Source organism: Haliaeetus albicilla, chromosome 22 (genome assembly GCF_947461875.1).
Source record: "Haliaeetus albicilla chromosome 22, bHalAlb1.1, whole genome shotgun sequence".
Taxonomy (NCBI): domain Eukaryota; kingdom Metazoa; phylum Chordata; class Aves; order Accipitriformes; family Accipitridae; genus Haliaeetus; species Haliaeetus albicilla.
Window position 1 is genome coordinate 24,594,005 of NC_091504.1, and position 14,151 is coordinate 24,608,155.

The 14,151-nt window shown below is 56.7% G+C and overlaps 1 protein-coding gene across 1 annotated transcript; it reads right to left on the reverse strand.

Moving 5' to 3' along the window:
• Positions 1 to 7,899: 7,899 nt before the first annotated feature.
• Positions 7,900 to 11,530, reverse strand: MSRB1 (methionine sulfoxide reductase B1). The gene is made up of 4 exons (XM_069810498.1): positions 11,430 to 11,530; positions 10,738 to 10,880; positions 10,501 to 10,615; positions 7,900 to 9,238 (listed from the first exon to the last, which is right to left on the reverse strand). Exons 1-4 carry the CDS (start codon positions 11,482 to 11,484, stop codon positions 9,207 to 9,209), a joined length of 345 nt encoding a protein of 114 aa, XP_069666599.1. The 5' UTR covers positions 11,485 to 11,530; the 3' UTR covers positions 7,900 to 9,206.
• Positions 11,531 to 14,151: the final 2,621 nt, after the last annotated feature.

Consider the following 14,151-nt stretch of genomic DNA (forward strand, 5'->3'; position numbering starts at 1 on the left):
GCCGGGTGTCTTGGCACATCCGTGCCGCCCGGTGCTCGGCACAGCCGGGACATGCTGCATGGGGGTCTGCAGCGTGCAGACCGCTGTTTTGGGGAGCCTGGGTACACAGGAATATGCAACCACTGGGTTTTTCTTTTCCCCCCACAAATACCGTACCTCCAAGCTAAACTGGAACAAAGCAGACAGCGAAAAAAAACCCAAAAAACAGCCAACTGCAGCCCCGTCCTCTCCTTGCAGCACAGGAACCCCAGCAGTGACCCAGCTTTGCGAGGAGCCTCCTTCAGCCCCGGGGAGCCCAAGAGCTCGCAGATGTGTCCCCCGGGCAGGCTGGGCTGCACCAGCCACGGTGCTCCAGAGGGAAACCCCCTTACAAAGAGCCCGAGGGACCACAGCAGCCTCCTTCCCATGGGAAAACCAGCTGAGAGCTGCAGCCCCCCCTTTCCAAAGCCTCCAGCTCCCCCCGCCATCCCCAGCCCATCGCCATCCACGTGGGTCCCACCAGGGATGGACAAAAGCTCCAGTAATGAAGTTTCCCAGCAAAGACCTGCTTGAGCTCACAGCTCTCTGGAAGACTCATGCACCCACAAAACAGGGTGTTCATTGAGGGGGGTGGGTATATTCAGGGCAGGGGGTGCGGGAGCCCTGCTGAGCAGTACCCCCATGATCCACCACCCAGACCGGGGGCTCCGCATTGCGGCTCCCACCCCACAGCCAGCATTTCACCCTGATGTTTACTAGCATATATGCGACATCTATTGTTCAGTTTTTTAAATACACAATAAAGAGCATAAGATGAGGGTGCAGCTCAGAGTTGATGTTTAAGTCAGGTCTTGGGGATTTGCTGTGTTCAGCTGATGCATCCACTCACCAGATGGGGCCATCAGGCAGAGGGTTTGCTCCTGCTGACTCCAGCGATCTCTACCTGGAGGATTTTGGGGTCACGGCATTAACAGAGACCCCCCCCAAGCAGCCCCTACCCCAAACCACAGCTCAACTCATCCTTTAAACCCTGCTCTGGGCAATGCATGAGCCAGGTGGAGCAACTCAGCCCCATCAGTGTCCCCAGACCCAGCCCTGCCCCGTGCTCCCCACTGCACCGCCCGCTCGCCCATCAACTCTGCAGGCAGGATCAGGCCCACGGTACCCCATTTCTGCAGGGGTCTCGGCAGCCAAGACCCCTCAGTCTCATGCCCCGTTCCAGCACAGCTCCATGTGCCCGTGAGCCGGGCACATCCTCAACTGATGCATCCAGCTCTGCAAAGCAATGGGACAAGCAGGGCTGAGCTCTCCGTGCCCATCAGCCGGTGCTTCTGGGCTGGGAAAGGACATATTTGCCCATTGCTCAAACTGAGGCTGATTTTTAACAGGTTATTAATTATGGTGAGCTTTAAAGAGCCAGGGAGGCAGATGCAGCCAGCCTGAACATCCCACCCGCTGTGGGCCTTGTGAACTCTGAGAAGTGGGTAAAGATAAGAGGGTTTTGGTAATGCAATAGAAGATGGTGTCTCCCCACCTCAGAGGCACACCGGGAAGCGTGGCTGAGGCCGAACCAACCAGCGGCACCGGCAGAGCCTCTAGCTCCCATCCCGCAGCACAGCGGGGTGATGGGATAACCTGGACCAGCTCCGTGGGGGCTGCTGGTCTCTACCTCGCTTCATGGATGGGCTGGGGGACAGGGAGGGTCAGATCCCAGGTACTGGACAACCCAGGACGTTCAAAAGCTCTTTGAGCACTGAACCTGCCATCCCTTCATGCCTGTTTCTATCCGAGCACCGTCTGAGCCGGAGCGGCACAGGCAGACGGTCCCCACTGGTGTCCCCGCATCCTACCGGAGCAGCAGTACCCAGTTGTTGACATCCTTCTGCTGTACGTGGGCTGGATGGGAAAAGCGGACAATCTCCACTATTGCATCTTAGGAGCCATCAGTTAAATGAGCTATTTTAATTAAGTGCAATCTAAGTCATGCGGTAATGTCGGGAGAGATGATAGAAAACACTCCACTTGGCCTAGCCAGCAGAGAAGGATGTATTTCATGAGCTTCATTAGCCCATGACCCGTCACCGACCTCACCCCTCGCACACGCTTGCACCCACAAACCCCGCTCCCTCCGAGACGGACTTCCCGGGAAAAGAGCATGTCACCCGATTTCTGTCCCACTGTCCGGGATGGGCCGATGGAAAGCACCACAGTCAGGGTTACCTCATCCAGACAGAGGGCAGGGAGCAGCGTGCCATGCCCCCATGCCTGGACCGACGGACAGACGGACACGGGACATGGCTGGGAGAGGCAGCACCTCCCGCCTGTGTTACATCCCTGTCAGAGCTCCGATGCTTCGCCCGCCGGAGCCAGCGGCTTAAATTAATCCGAGATTAACTAGTTTGGTCTCTTTCTTTGAATTTTATGCTTGTGAGATTTTTTTTAAAGCACAGAGAAGTTAATTTCCAGCAGAGCTGTCGTGCTGCTGGCAGGCACAGCCGTGGCCATAAAATACCAGCCCCGACTCAAGACGTCAGAGGGGAACAAAGATAGACTGTGATGCAGAAAAGATGCACGCATTTAAAATAATCTCCAAAGAATGCAGCACAGCCCTGAAGACACATGTCTCCAGCATCTCTCCCAAGCTGATCTTTTCCTCTTTAAATAGACTGCACCGCTTATTCCCTCCCGGTGGCTTTCCACTCTTTATTTTGCATCTAATAACGATGCAGTTCAAAATCATCATACCCTCCCTGCCCCTCCGGGAAGCCCCTCACCAAGTGCCACTCATCAAGCACGCGGGCTCCTCGGAGGTGGCCTCCGCACCGCCACTGCGGAGCACCCGGAGCGAGAGCCCGCGGCCCCGGAGAAAATGTGGGTTTTGCAGAAATTCTTGGCAGTCCTCCCACAGCTTCCCTACTCCTGAAATTAAAGGATGGAGACACAGCAACCCCTCCATCTAAATTAAAACGAGCTATATTTACTGTTCATGCTAATTGAATTATATTAACTCCGAGCTGGATGATAAGCAGAGCCGTCCCTTACAGTTCCTGGTCTTAATATGTTTAGCGTTCAGACAAATGCACGCCAGTGTGTCATCGTGTTCAAAGCGGAGGAATTCGGTCCTGGGCTATTTTCATCCTGCCCTGACAAGGCTGGCCGGGGAACTTGGATTTTTTTTGGCGGTTGCGGTGCAGAAGTGCTGGCGAGTCCAGTGCAAACATTGCATTTCTTCCTCCGGTGCTGCGGAACAGAAACCCCGCCGGGGCGGCACGCGTGGTGCTGGATGGTGACGGCAGCACCGAGATGGGCTCGGGGCGATGCCGGTGTGGCGTAGGCACTGAGCAGAGGGTGGTACCAGGGATGGGAGCAGCTTCTTGCCCCGGTCCATATCCCCCCATCTCTGCAGGGCTGTGGTGGGTTAGCATCCAGCCTCACTCTCTTGCTGCTGCAGGATTCGGTCCCCGCGGTGCTGTCCCCACTGTCCCCATCCAAGCGGGTGCACGGCCAGGTAGGCAGAGACAGAGCCTGCAGCACCCACCCGAAAGTTGGGGCAGCGAAGGGCTCTGGGCTGGGGCAGAACAACAGGACAGAGGTATTGGTGGAGAAGGAGAACGTGCCATCCGCCCTAATGCCATCAAGATGAACTTAATTTGAAAAACTCGGGCAGGAGGCTTCAATAAGTCTCTTGACCCTGCCAAGAGTCACACTTCTTATATTGAAGTGTATAAAAGCTGGACATGTAAGACACGAAGAAAGCATTGTCAGGGTAGGCCAGTGCCAGCCAGCAAATATATAACAGTGGGAACATGAAATATTAATCACTGGTGCATAAAACAATAGGAAAAACCTGCCTTTTGAGGCAGCCATCAATCCTCACTCAGCAGGGAACATCAAGAGACGCTAATACCATACAGGTTCTGCTTAAATATTTGCCTTCCTTAATGCTCACGCAAGAAGCATTTGCTTTGAAGTTGAAAATAGACTGTAAATGTCTTTTGTGTGAGATGAAACATGATAAGACATGAAACCAGGAGGCTAAACTGTAGTTAATCACGGTGGTTTTACAAGCAACAAATCATTATTGTAGACAGTAAAGTGTATCGCTTAAAAGCACGCGCCATGAGGATCACAGAGAGGAGAGCCCCAGCCGGGCATTGCCCACCACCGGTGGGTTTTTGGGTCGTGGCCCATCGGAGCAGCCATGGGAGCAGCCGTGGGGCTGGACCGATGCCGGCACGGTGCTGGACCGATCCCAGCACCGTCCGGAGTGGCTTTCCCTGGTGGGCCCTTTCCCCAAGGCCACAGGGGTGATGTGTTTTGGGGACAGTTCATCCAGCTCCATGCCGGGGCGCGGAGCGGGGAGAAGTGCTGTGGGCATCTCCGGACCGGCACTGCCGTTTCGGAGGTTGACACCGGCTCTGTCTGCACCCACGGCATGGGATGGGGTTTCAGCTGGGGGTGATTAGACCCACCCTGGGCAGAGTCTGGGAGACCCATGCAGGGAAGCAACCCCTGAAAACCTGGGACACGCTTGGGCTGAGGCTGGACCCCACGGTGGATGCGGCTGTTTGGGTACGGGAAGGGCAGCACCAGCATCAGCCCACGTCGCGTCCTGGTGCAGCTGCTGCCGAGCGCAGGAGCGTGCCTGCACCGTGGCATGCACAGCCAGCCCGGGACGGGTATCTCCCACATCAAAAATGAAGATCATGATTAGAAGCGATGTGCACTTGGGAGCGTGAGATAAGACCCCAAAGCAAGTGTATAAGTACGACTGATTAACAAATAAACCCTCACTAATTGCCTTAAAAAGTCAGATCTCAACAGCCAGGAAGGAAAAAAAAAAAGAAAGATTTAAATTTTCCTTGGGCTAAACATTTTTCCAGCACGCTCAGACTCGCTCTGAATCTTTCCAGTCATTATCTCCCTAATTAATGCACACCGCAAACCAAAAACAAATTTCCCCACCTCGTGGCTCCTGGAGGTTCAGCCATAATAACCAAACCTCAGGAACGAGGTCAGCGATTGCCCGGCAAGCGGTGTCTCAAGGTGGGAGGCAGCCTGGAACAGGGAAGAGATGAAGTTATTATCAGCAAAAGAAGTGGAATAAGCCTTTAATTTTCTCCAGCTGTTGCTGGATGTGCTGAGGGACAGGTGAGCTCCCCGGGATGGAGCGGGTGAGCCGGGCAATGGGGGGGCACCTCACCTCCTGACAGCCCCCCGCGCCTCGGGGAAAATCAGGGCCATGTAGTGGTTTTTTAATTACCATCACTTTATTTTCTGTAATTGACACAAAACCAGCTCCAGCCCTTATTGCCCCCAAAAGAATTCAAGTAATCCCTTTTAAGCAAAGTGATGCTCCAGAGCTCATCACCAGGACGGGATCCTGGCGCAGCTCCAGGCCATGGCTGGGGCTGAAGGCACCCGTCTGCTGGGACCTGACTGTGCAAGAACACCCCAAATCAGGCTGTGCTGCCTTGCCCGAGGGATGCCCCAATGTGTAAAACCCCAAAAGTGCTGCTTTGGGGTCTCGGTGCATGTTTACAGCCTCCTCCTGCCCTCAGTGTGCCACCACGCCTGCAGACCTGCCAGCACAGGGCAGCCCGCGGGCTCAGCTGGAGTGGGAAAAACTGTTGATCAAAGGGTAAAATTAAATAAAACGACACAAACAGAACAGAAGAAGCCATCCCGGGCAGCTTGAAATACAAGTGAAAATTTCAGGTAAAAGCAACCAGGTGCAGGCGGAGGACTGCCCGGCCAGCCGGCTCACTTCTCCCGCAGCGCTGGCTCCAAGGAATAACGGTAATTACAGCTTCCTAATGCCTCCAGGTCGTTTTCTTTTTCCTTGTGTAACATAATTTCTATAGGGCTTGTCGTTGTTATTAGGAGAATTAATCTAAATCTTGCCATGCTCTGGCTGCTTTGCCGTCCGCTGGAGCCATCCCGAGGAGGGTCAAAGAGGCAGGTCCTCTTCATGGCATGCGAATAAAAAAATTAAAAAATTAAAAATGGAGGTCAGCTGGAGGCTACGGCGGAGGAAATTAATGATTTTTTAAACAACCAGGGAAGTTTGCGTCGACCTGGTAACGTAATTCAATTTCTGTCATTAAACCCGTGTTGCTGATGTGGGGCTGCTTTTGCCCAACTAAGCAAAATCCTCTTATTAAGCCAGAATTGTCATTAGCGTAATAATAAAATGAGGATGAACGGCAGAGGGGAAGGACTGGCCGCAGCCCAGCGGAGGCGATGGGGATGCCCAGTGCCACAGAGCCAGGGAAGAGCAGAGCAGGTTTCTGAGCACCCGCAGCGGTCCGGGGTAGGACGAGGGACGCCACGGTGCCCGGGATGGCCAGGGGTGCTCCGTGGAGCTGGAAAAGGGCAGGGATGATGGGATCTGCCCTGCAGGGTCGCATCCTGCATCCTCAGCACCGGGTGCTGCCAATCCCCCTGACCAAAATCCCTGCTGGCATTGGCGGCTCCGGCCAGGTTTCCAGAAAAACATCCCATCCTTATTTAAACCATCTTGAGGGTTTTTTTGGCTCCAGGTAATTTTCCTTCTCATTGCTGCACGGGTGGATCCACAGGAAGACAAAGCCACTGCCGTGCCCACCCCAGCCTCATCCCTTCCCTCCTCCCAACGCCTGGGGAAGGGTTAGGAAAAGCACTTGCACCCTCCCGTGCCTGCGTCCACAAACTGCAAGGCAGCGTGGAATTGTGGCTGGGTTCCCCGTGGCACACAGTGCTGGAGAACCCACGAGTGGGAGGAATTATCGCCGTCCCCTTGCCGCTGGCGGTCCCAAGGAGGTTTCCTTCCACCGCAGCATCTCTGGGGAAACCACCCCAAAAATATCTTCCTTCCCAGTGCCGTGGGCGAGGGGCAGCGGGGAGGCATCCCAGGGATGGATGGTCCCGTCGTGTTCCAGGGTGGGAAGCAAAGGGGCAGCTCCTGCCCTCCCAGGCTCGCGTGGAGGTCACCAGATCAGGGGCAAAGCAGCAGATCAGGGGATTAATCGGTCGAAAAGCAGCTTGAACATTCAGGCTTGAACCTGATTAGTAATTAGAGCCAGAGGTCATCCTGCAGATGGGGAAGGTGGTGAGGGTGATGCCACGGTGCACGAGCCAGCGGCAGGGCAGGAGCGAGACGTGGTGCTGGCTCCTGTGCTCCAGAGCAGACTTTACCCCCTTGGAGGAGGGAACTGGAGTTCAGCAAAGCCCAGCTCAAGTCTTCAGCCTCCATGAACCCGGTATCCAACCCTGCCAGGGCAAAGGGACCTTTGGGAGGCAGAGAAGGGTTGTACCTTCCAGTCTTGCAGGCAGCTTCATGCAGAGAAACCGTTGTGAGACACTACTAAAACTCAGATCCCTTCTGCCCAGAAAATCCTGCCAGCCCAGAAGGTACCAAGAACACACTATGAAACAAGGTAAAACCAGCTTCAGTGGGGCAAAAACTGAAGTGCTAACTGGAGTGAAAAGGACACCTTCCCCAAATAAAGTTTTGACCCCAGGAATGCTGGAAGGCCTCCAATGCATCAGCATCGTCCTTTCACCCGGCAAAACCTGGGGCAGCAGTAACAGGCAGGGGATAAAACCACACGCACCGACCTCAGGCTAATCCTTCGGGATGCGAGACCACGCTGGATGCAAGACACCACGTGTCTGCACCCAGGGATGCGGGTCCGTGGCTGGAGACGGAGACATCAGGTGAAATCTGCTCTCAGCCTTCTGGCCAGGGCTTTGGAGACACAGAAACCTGCCCTGCATTCATACCTGCATTTATACTTGCCTCGCACGCATCCCACCGCTGGTGCAGCCTCCCCATCCTTGCATCCAAAACTGGGAAAACCAAGCAGAGAAGGAATCCCATGACAGATGCACCAGGGTGCCATCACTAGTGCTTTTTAAGAGAAGAGGTTATTTCTCCAACACAGTGAATCAGTGCTTTATTTTCAATATTGAAAGAGGTACAAGACCAGCAATGAGCTCAAGGTAATGAGCTGGCGTGTTGCACTTTTTATTGGTGCCCTCGTAAGGGTGGGATTGAGGCAAAACACATGCAGAGAAAAACCTCCGACGTGCCCCTGAGTGCAGCTGCACCGTAGCAGCACCTGCAGCGCAGCCTCACCAAACCACCCACGCATTGCACTAGAGCTGTACCACCGGACCCACGGGTCAGCAAAAGGTCTTCAAAAATCCTAGCGTCTTGATTTCAGAGGAGGATTTGGTTTCTGGGACAGGGAGGGAAGGCCACGAATCTGATGCCGATTTAAGGAGAAATCAGTGTCACAGCCCTTCCGAGCGCAGAGGGAACGCAGATGTGATTCCTAAAGCCTGAGTTGTGCTAAGCGCAGCCCGTGAGCCCGGTTCTGGCCTCCCTTGCACCAGTGTACAGCAAGGAGGAACCGTTAGTGCCACTGGAGTTCATAGCACAGTGATAAATCTCGTGTAAGGCCAAGTCAGAATCAAGCCCAGAGGATGCGGGAAATCTAGAACTGTCTCTACTGTGTGCAAAATGGGTATAGGGGTAAAATACCTGGATGCTGTCTAGTGGGATCATAAAATCATCCTTGCCCTAGCACCCTGGAAGGGTTTATATAGGGCAATTCATACCATGATCTCAGCCCAGAATAGCACCAGAGATTAACCCAGGCTCTGACCTCAGCTAATCCAGCGTTACTCCCTGGAAATGCCAGTGGAGCGACTCTGGATTGCATCAGTGCCACGGCAGAATCGGCCCCTCCTGGCTGTGATCTGGAGGGTGTCCTGGCTCAGCTGAAGTCACCAGCAAAACCGCCCCAGAGCTCAGCAGAGGCAGGACCGCAGGCACGCGTGCTGCTTTAATGGACAAAACCGAAAGGACTCAGCAGTAGCTGCTGCCAGCAAAGGCGGGGATGCTGGGGAGAACAGATGGTTGGGGAGGGGCTAAGGGTGGCTAAAATGAAGAGCTGTAGCCTTTGCATCACCTCAATTCATGTGAAACACCCTCAGGCAAAGGTCATACAACCTGTCACCCAGCAAGCACAGAGCTTCAGCAACCCCATTTTTCCCCTCACCTCCCCCGTGCTCCTCCCAGCACCCCAAACCGGAGCAGCCCCAAGAGGGAACCGGCACAGGGAAACCAGGAGCTTCTTCAGAGTTTCTTTTGCTCCTGGTGCCCCCTTGACCAGACAGCGCACCCCAAGGTGTGAACGCAGGATCAGCCCAAGAGCCATGTGCCAAGTAGAGCAGCTCGCTTACTTCTCCTTCAGGTCCTTGTCTGCTTTGCCTAAAAGAGCAGGGAGAAAAAATCAGGGCTTGTGTATCTTGCTCCAGAATCCCCAGTCCCTTTTATATGGTTATTTTGCTACATGCAGCTAACATCTCACAGCCATTGTAGTCCGTCAAGCAGGAAAGGAAGTTGTGGCCAGGGTGCTGCCCTGAACTTGGCCTCCCAAAGCCTTTTTCTGACTTGGGGGAAGCAAACAGCATGATAATCACAACAGCAAGAAGCCCTGCCCTTCACCACAGACCCACTCCCTACCCGTAGGGCACCTGCAAATATTCAAAGCTCCCACCTGACTTCCCCAAGGAGTGAACCAGCAAATTCTCCCAGCCCCTTTGACGCTGCTGCAGAAACTCCCTGCCCTCACTTTGCACCACCAGCAGAAAACCAGAAAACCCCCAAGGCTCAGCCACCCCTCAGACACACAGGGACCTGCGGCCGCATCCAAGAGTTCCAGCACTCTCTGCATTTCACCGTGGGAGGTCAGGGAGCTCCTGCCGAGCTGGGCAGACTGATGCAGGGGAGATTTATTTAGGATGCAGGTGGCTCCTTGGCTTATCTGAACAGTGTCCTGGTTTCAGCTGGGATAGAGTTAATTATCTACCTAGTAGCTGGTATAGTGCTATGGTTTTGAGTTAGGTATGAGAAGAATGTTGATAACATGCTGATGTTTTCAGTTGTTGCTAAGTAATGTTTAGTCTAAAGTCAAGGATTTTTCAGCTTCTAATGCCCAGCCAACAAGAAGGCTGGAGGGGCACAAGAAGTTGGGAGGGGGGACAGCCAGAGCAGCTGACCCAAACTGGCCAAAGGGGTATTCCATAGCATGTGACATCATGTCCAGTATATAAACTGGGGGAGTGGGGGTGGGGGGGAATCACCACTCGGGGACTAACTGGGCATCAACTAGCGGGTGGTGAGCAATTGCATTGTGCATCACTTGGATATATTCCAATCCTTTTATTATTACTATTGTCATTTTATTAGTGTTATCATTATTAGTTTCTTCTTTTCTGTTCTATTAAACCGTTCTTATCTCAACCCATGAGTTTTACTTCTTTTCCCGATTTCCCCCCTATCCCACTGGGTGGGGGGGGAAGTGAGTGACCTGCGGCGTGGTGCTTAGTTGCTGGCTGGGGTTAAACCACGACAATGGCTAGCTATGCTCTGCCGAAAGCAGTGCGTCACACGCAGCGTGGCCTGGCTATCAGCAGCTTCCCCAAAAATAACTACGTCGGGCGGAACAGCTGCCAAGCCACAGCTTTTACCTTTCGGGATGAACTTCAGCGAGCTGCTGAATATTCAGAAGCGGGACAGCCCCCTCTTTGGCCCATCATTGAGGAATTCGTGGCCGAGCCCGTTGCCACACTTGCCACAAGACACCTAGAAACGCAAGGAGAGGGTTTGACAGTGAGCTGTCTTTCTCAGCAGACAGGCTCATAAAAAAAAAAGGCCATGGGGTTTTGTTTTTTTTTGCTACTTCCCAAATGTTTCAGAAACGTCACCTTTAAAGCCCCCGGCCGCTCCTTGCGCTTGGACACGCTGTCCTCGTGGACGGTCTCGGTGAAGGCTGGCCACGGGGACGAGTGCTCGTACTTGGCGTGGCTGGAGAACAGCTCATGGCCGCACTTGGCACAGACGTAGATGCCTGGGGAGGGCGGCAGGAGAGGGGTCAGTGCTGGGGGCAGCCCCCCGGCCGGCTCCCAGCAGCGATTACCAGGGATTGGGGGGGCTGGAGGGGGGGGGTGTGGGCAGCGGTGAGGACTGGTCAGCAGGGTGACATGGGACACCCACCCACGCTGGACTTTGCCCGCGTGGGCCACTGCCAGCTGCTGCTGCCAGACCCCCCCGGGCCAGGCAGAGGAGCGGGAGGTTTTGGGACGTGGGGCAGGACCCATATTCCCTATAGGGGCTCCTCTACAGCCCAGCCCCGCACGACAGGGTCCCTCCCATGGACCCCTATAGGGGGACACCCCCCCAGCCCCACCTTTATAGGCAAGATCTCCCCCCCCTCCCCATGGGGGGAATCCCCCAAAAAGGACCCCAGAGAGGGAACCCGGTCCCCACGGGTGGAGGATGCCCCACAAGGAAGGACACTCCCCACACACACTCATCCGGAGGAATTCAGCTTTTTCGGGGGCCAACCCCTGCCCACCCCACGGAGAGCCCCCCCCCCATTCCCCCTGGCCCCGCTCACCCGGTTGGAAGTGATCCTTGAACACCTCGCCCCCGAAAAACGAGCAGAAGGACATGGCTGCGCCCGCCGCCACGGCCCGGTTCCGCTCGCCCCGGCCCCGCCCCCTCCGCCCCACCGCTGCCCCGCCCCTGCCCCGCCCCGACCCCGCCTCCCCCGCGCCCCCACCCCGCGGCCGGCAGGGGGCGCTGCGGTGCCGGCGGTACCGGGGGCGGGGGGGGGGTCCCGGTACCCGCGGCGGGGGGGGCGGAGCGGGGCCCCGGTCCGGTCCTGCGGATGCTCCGGCACCGGCGGCTGGAGAGGGGCGAGCTTCAGCCCCGTACCGGTGATCCACAGCCGACACCGGGACCAGGACGGATATCCTCCGTCCGCAGCACCGGCTCTTCACCCCCGGCACCGGCACCGGCACCGACCCTCCTCTCCCGGCACCGACATCAGATCCCCGCACCAGGACCGCCCGGCCTCCTTCAGCACCGGTTCTTCTTCCCCGGTGCAGGGTCCGGTCCTCCCCCGGCACCGGGACTGACCCTCCCGTCATCCTCCCCCCCCTCCCCGGCCCCCGGCACCAACACCGGTTCTCCCCCGGCACTGGGACCAGTCCTTCTCGCCGGTGGCACCGGGGCTGCTCGTCCTTCTCCAGCACCAGGATCGACCCTTCCCCGGCGGCACCGGGACCCCCCATCTGGCCCAGGTACCGGCGCTGCGGGAACCGGGGACCCGCGGGGAGGGGACCGGGGCCACCACAGCCCCCCCCCCAACCCCGCAGAGCTGCCCGGGGTGGGTGATGGAGGTCGGGCAGCTCTTGAGACAAACCGGGGGCTCCCCCACCACGCACACGCCAGGGGCTCAGTGGATGGGGATGCGGGTGCAGGTTCCGTGGGGACCACCCGTCCCGCCACCCCGGGAGCGCAGAGCCGGGGGTCACCCGTGGGGACCCTCCCCACGGAGGCCAGCATGGGGAAAGGGATGCGGGGTCTGAGCTGCGTCCCTTCTTGGGGCTCCTGGAGGAGGAGGAGGAGGAGGAGGCAGCAGCCCGGCATGTGGCAAAGGTAAGGGCTTTGAAGGTGAACCGCAGGCAGCCGGCTGCTCGGCAGGCTCTGGCAAGGGATGAGCTGCGTGCGGCTTCCTTTTCCTTCCAAAAAAACCACGCACCGCAAGTCTCTTCTTCCCTAGTTTTATCTGAGGATGCCTTGGATGAGCCTTCATCCAGCGGGCTCGCACAGAAATGGCACCTTTCTTGGTGCAAGAGCAAAAATGCCGGCACCCTTCGGACAGAAGCCAGGGACTGTCCCAAGGAGCCGGCCCTGCTGCCAGAGCCCTGCAGCCCGCAACAAAGCGCTTGGATGGGTCCCTGTTCCCGAATGCCACCGAACGTGTCCATCAGCCAGGAGCTCACCCTGGGGCTGTGCCCAGCATGGAAAATCCCGCGTGGGGCCAGCGCCCGGCATGGAAAACCCCGCGTGGGGCCAGCGCTCCTGCCCGCTGGATGCTGCCGGTTTGAATTAGGTCAGGCTTTCGTCTCGGGCAGGCTGAGCTCCCCACTCCAGCCCCAGGGATTGATGATTTGTGGCAGGCACCCGGGCAGGGGGAGGAAGGGGCTCTCACTGCAGCACCGTGGGGCGGCGGGGAGCCGAGGACGCACCGTGTCACCGCGCGGAGAATGGGTGACTTGCTGTTTTGAAAGCACCTCACTTTATGATCCACCGAGATCAAACGAGCGGGGTGTCGGGAAAGGCTCCAAATAGACTCAAGGGCCGTGTACGCCTTTGGGGCGCAGATTTTCAGCCAGTGGAAGGAGCCACAGCGGCCACTGGGCCCCTGTGTCTCGGCAGCATTGTCCGCCTGGACGTCTGAACTGCTAACCAGTTCAGAGGGTGAAGCTGTGCCTGTGCTAATGAAATAGTTGGGTGAACCATTTGGGTCCTTCCCCAGGGCTGTGTCCTGGTGAAACCAGGGCTGAGAGCTCTCCTGTGAGCTGCAGGGGCCACGCCACGAGGGATGCGAAGGTCTGGGGAAGATGGGCAGAGGATGAGGATGGCCGAGATATGGGGGCAAAGCAAAGTCCATAGCAGAGGCAGGGCTGAGCTCAAGCCTTGGGACAGCGCAGGGAGGGGGGGGCTTTGGGTGCAGGTCACTGGGTACCAGACCGGGTGCTGGGGCTGGGTGGCTCTGAGCACCCTAGCAGAAACAGCCACCCTGGAGGCATTCATGCAGTGCCAAAGCCTGCCGGGGTCCTCGCTCCCCCAGCAGCATGAAATCCACTCCAGTATCCACCAGTAAATCCCCTGAGAAGGAGCGATGTGATGCGGAAGCGGGAGCAGAAGACAGAGCTGGGATCCCATGCTACCCTACCCGTTGCCCAAAGTTATGTCTTGAGGTTGCAGTGAGACTTTCTTCAAAGCCCCACGCTCCTTAATCACAGGATAATGCAGAGAGCTCTCCAGTTACAGCGCTAATAACCGCAGCAATTTGGTTTCTGTAGCGGTATATTGTGGAGTTAATTAGATGAGGGATTTCCAGCTTGTTTGGCTGGGTGATGAAAGCCTCCTCTGCGCCCAGGCAGAGCTGTGCCACTGTCCCCGCCGGCAGTGCCAGCCCTCTGCCCCAGCCACCGTCACCTCTCATTAACTGGAGAGGGCTGCTGGAAATCAATTTTTCAATTAACTCTCCCTGATTTTACAACAAAAGCAAACACCAGTCAAGCAGTGCCCACCTGGGAGCGAGC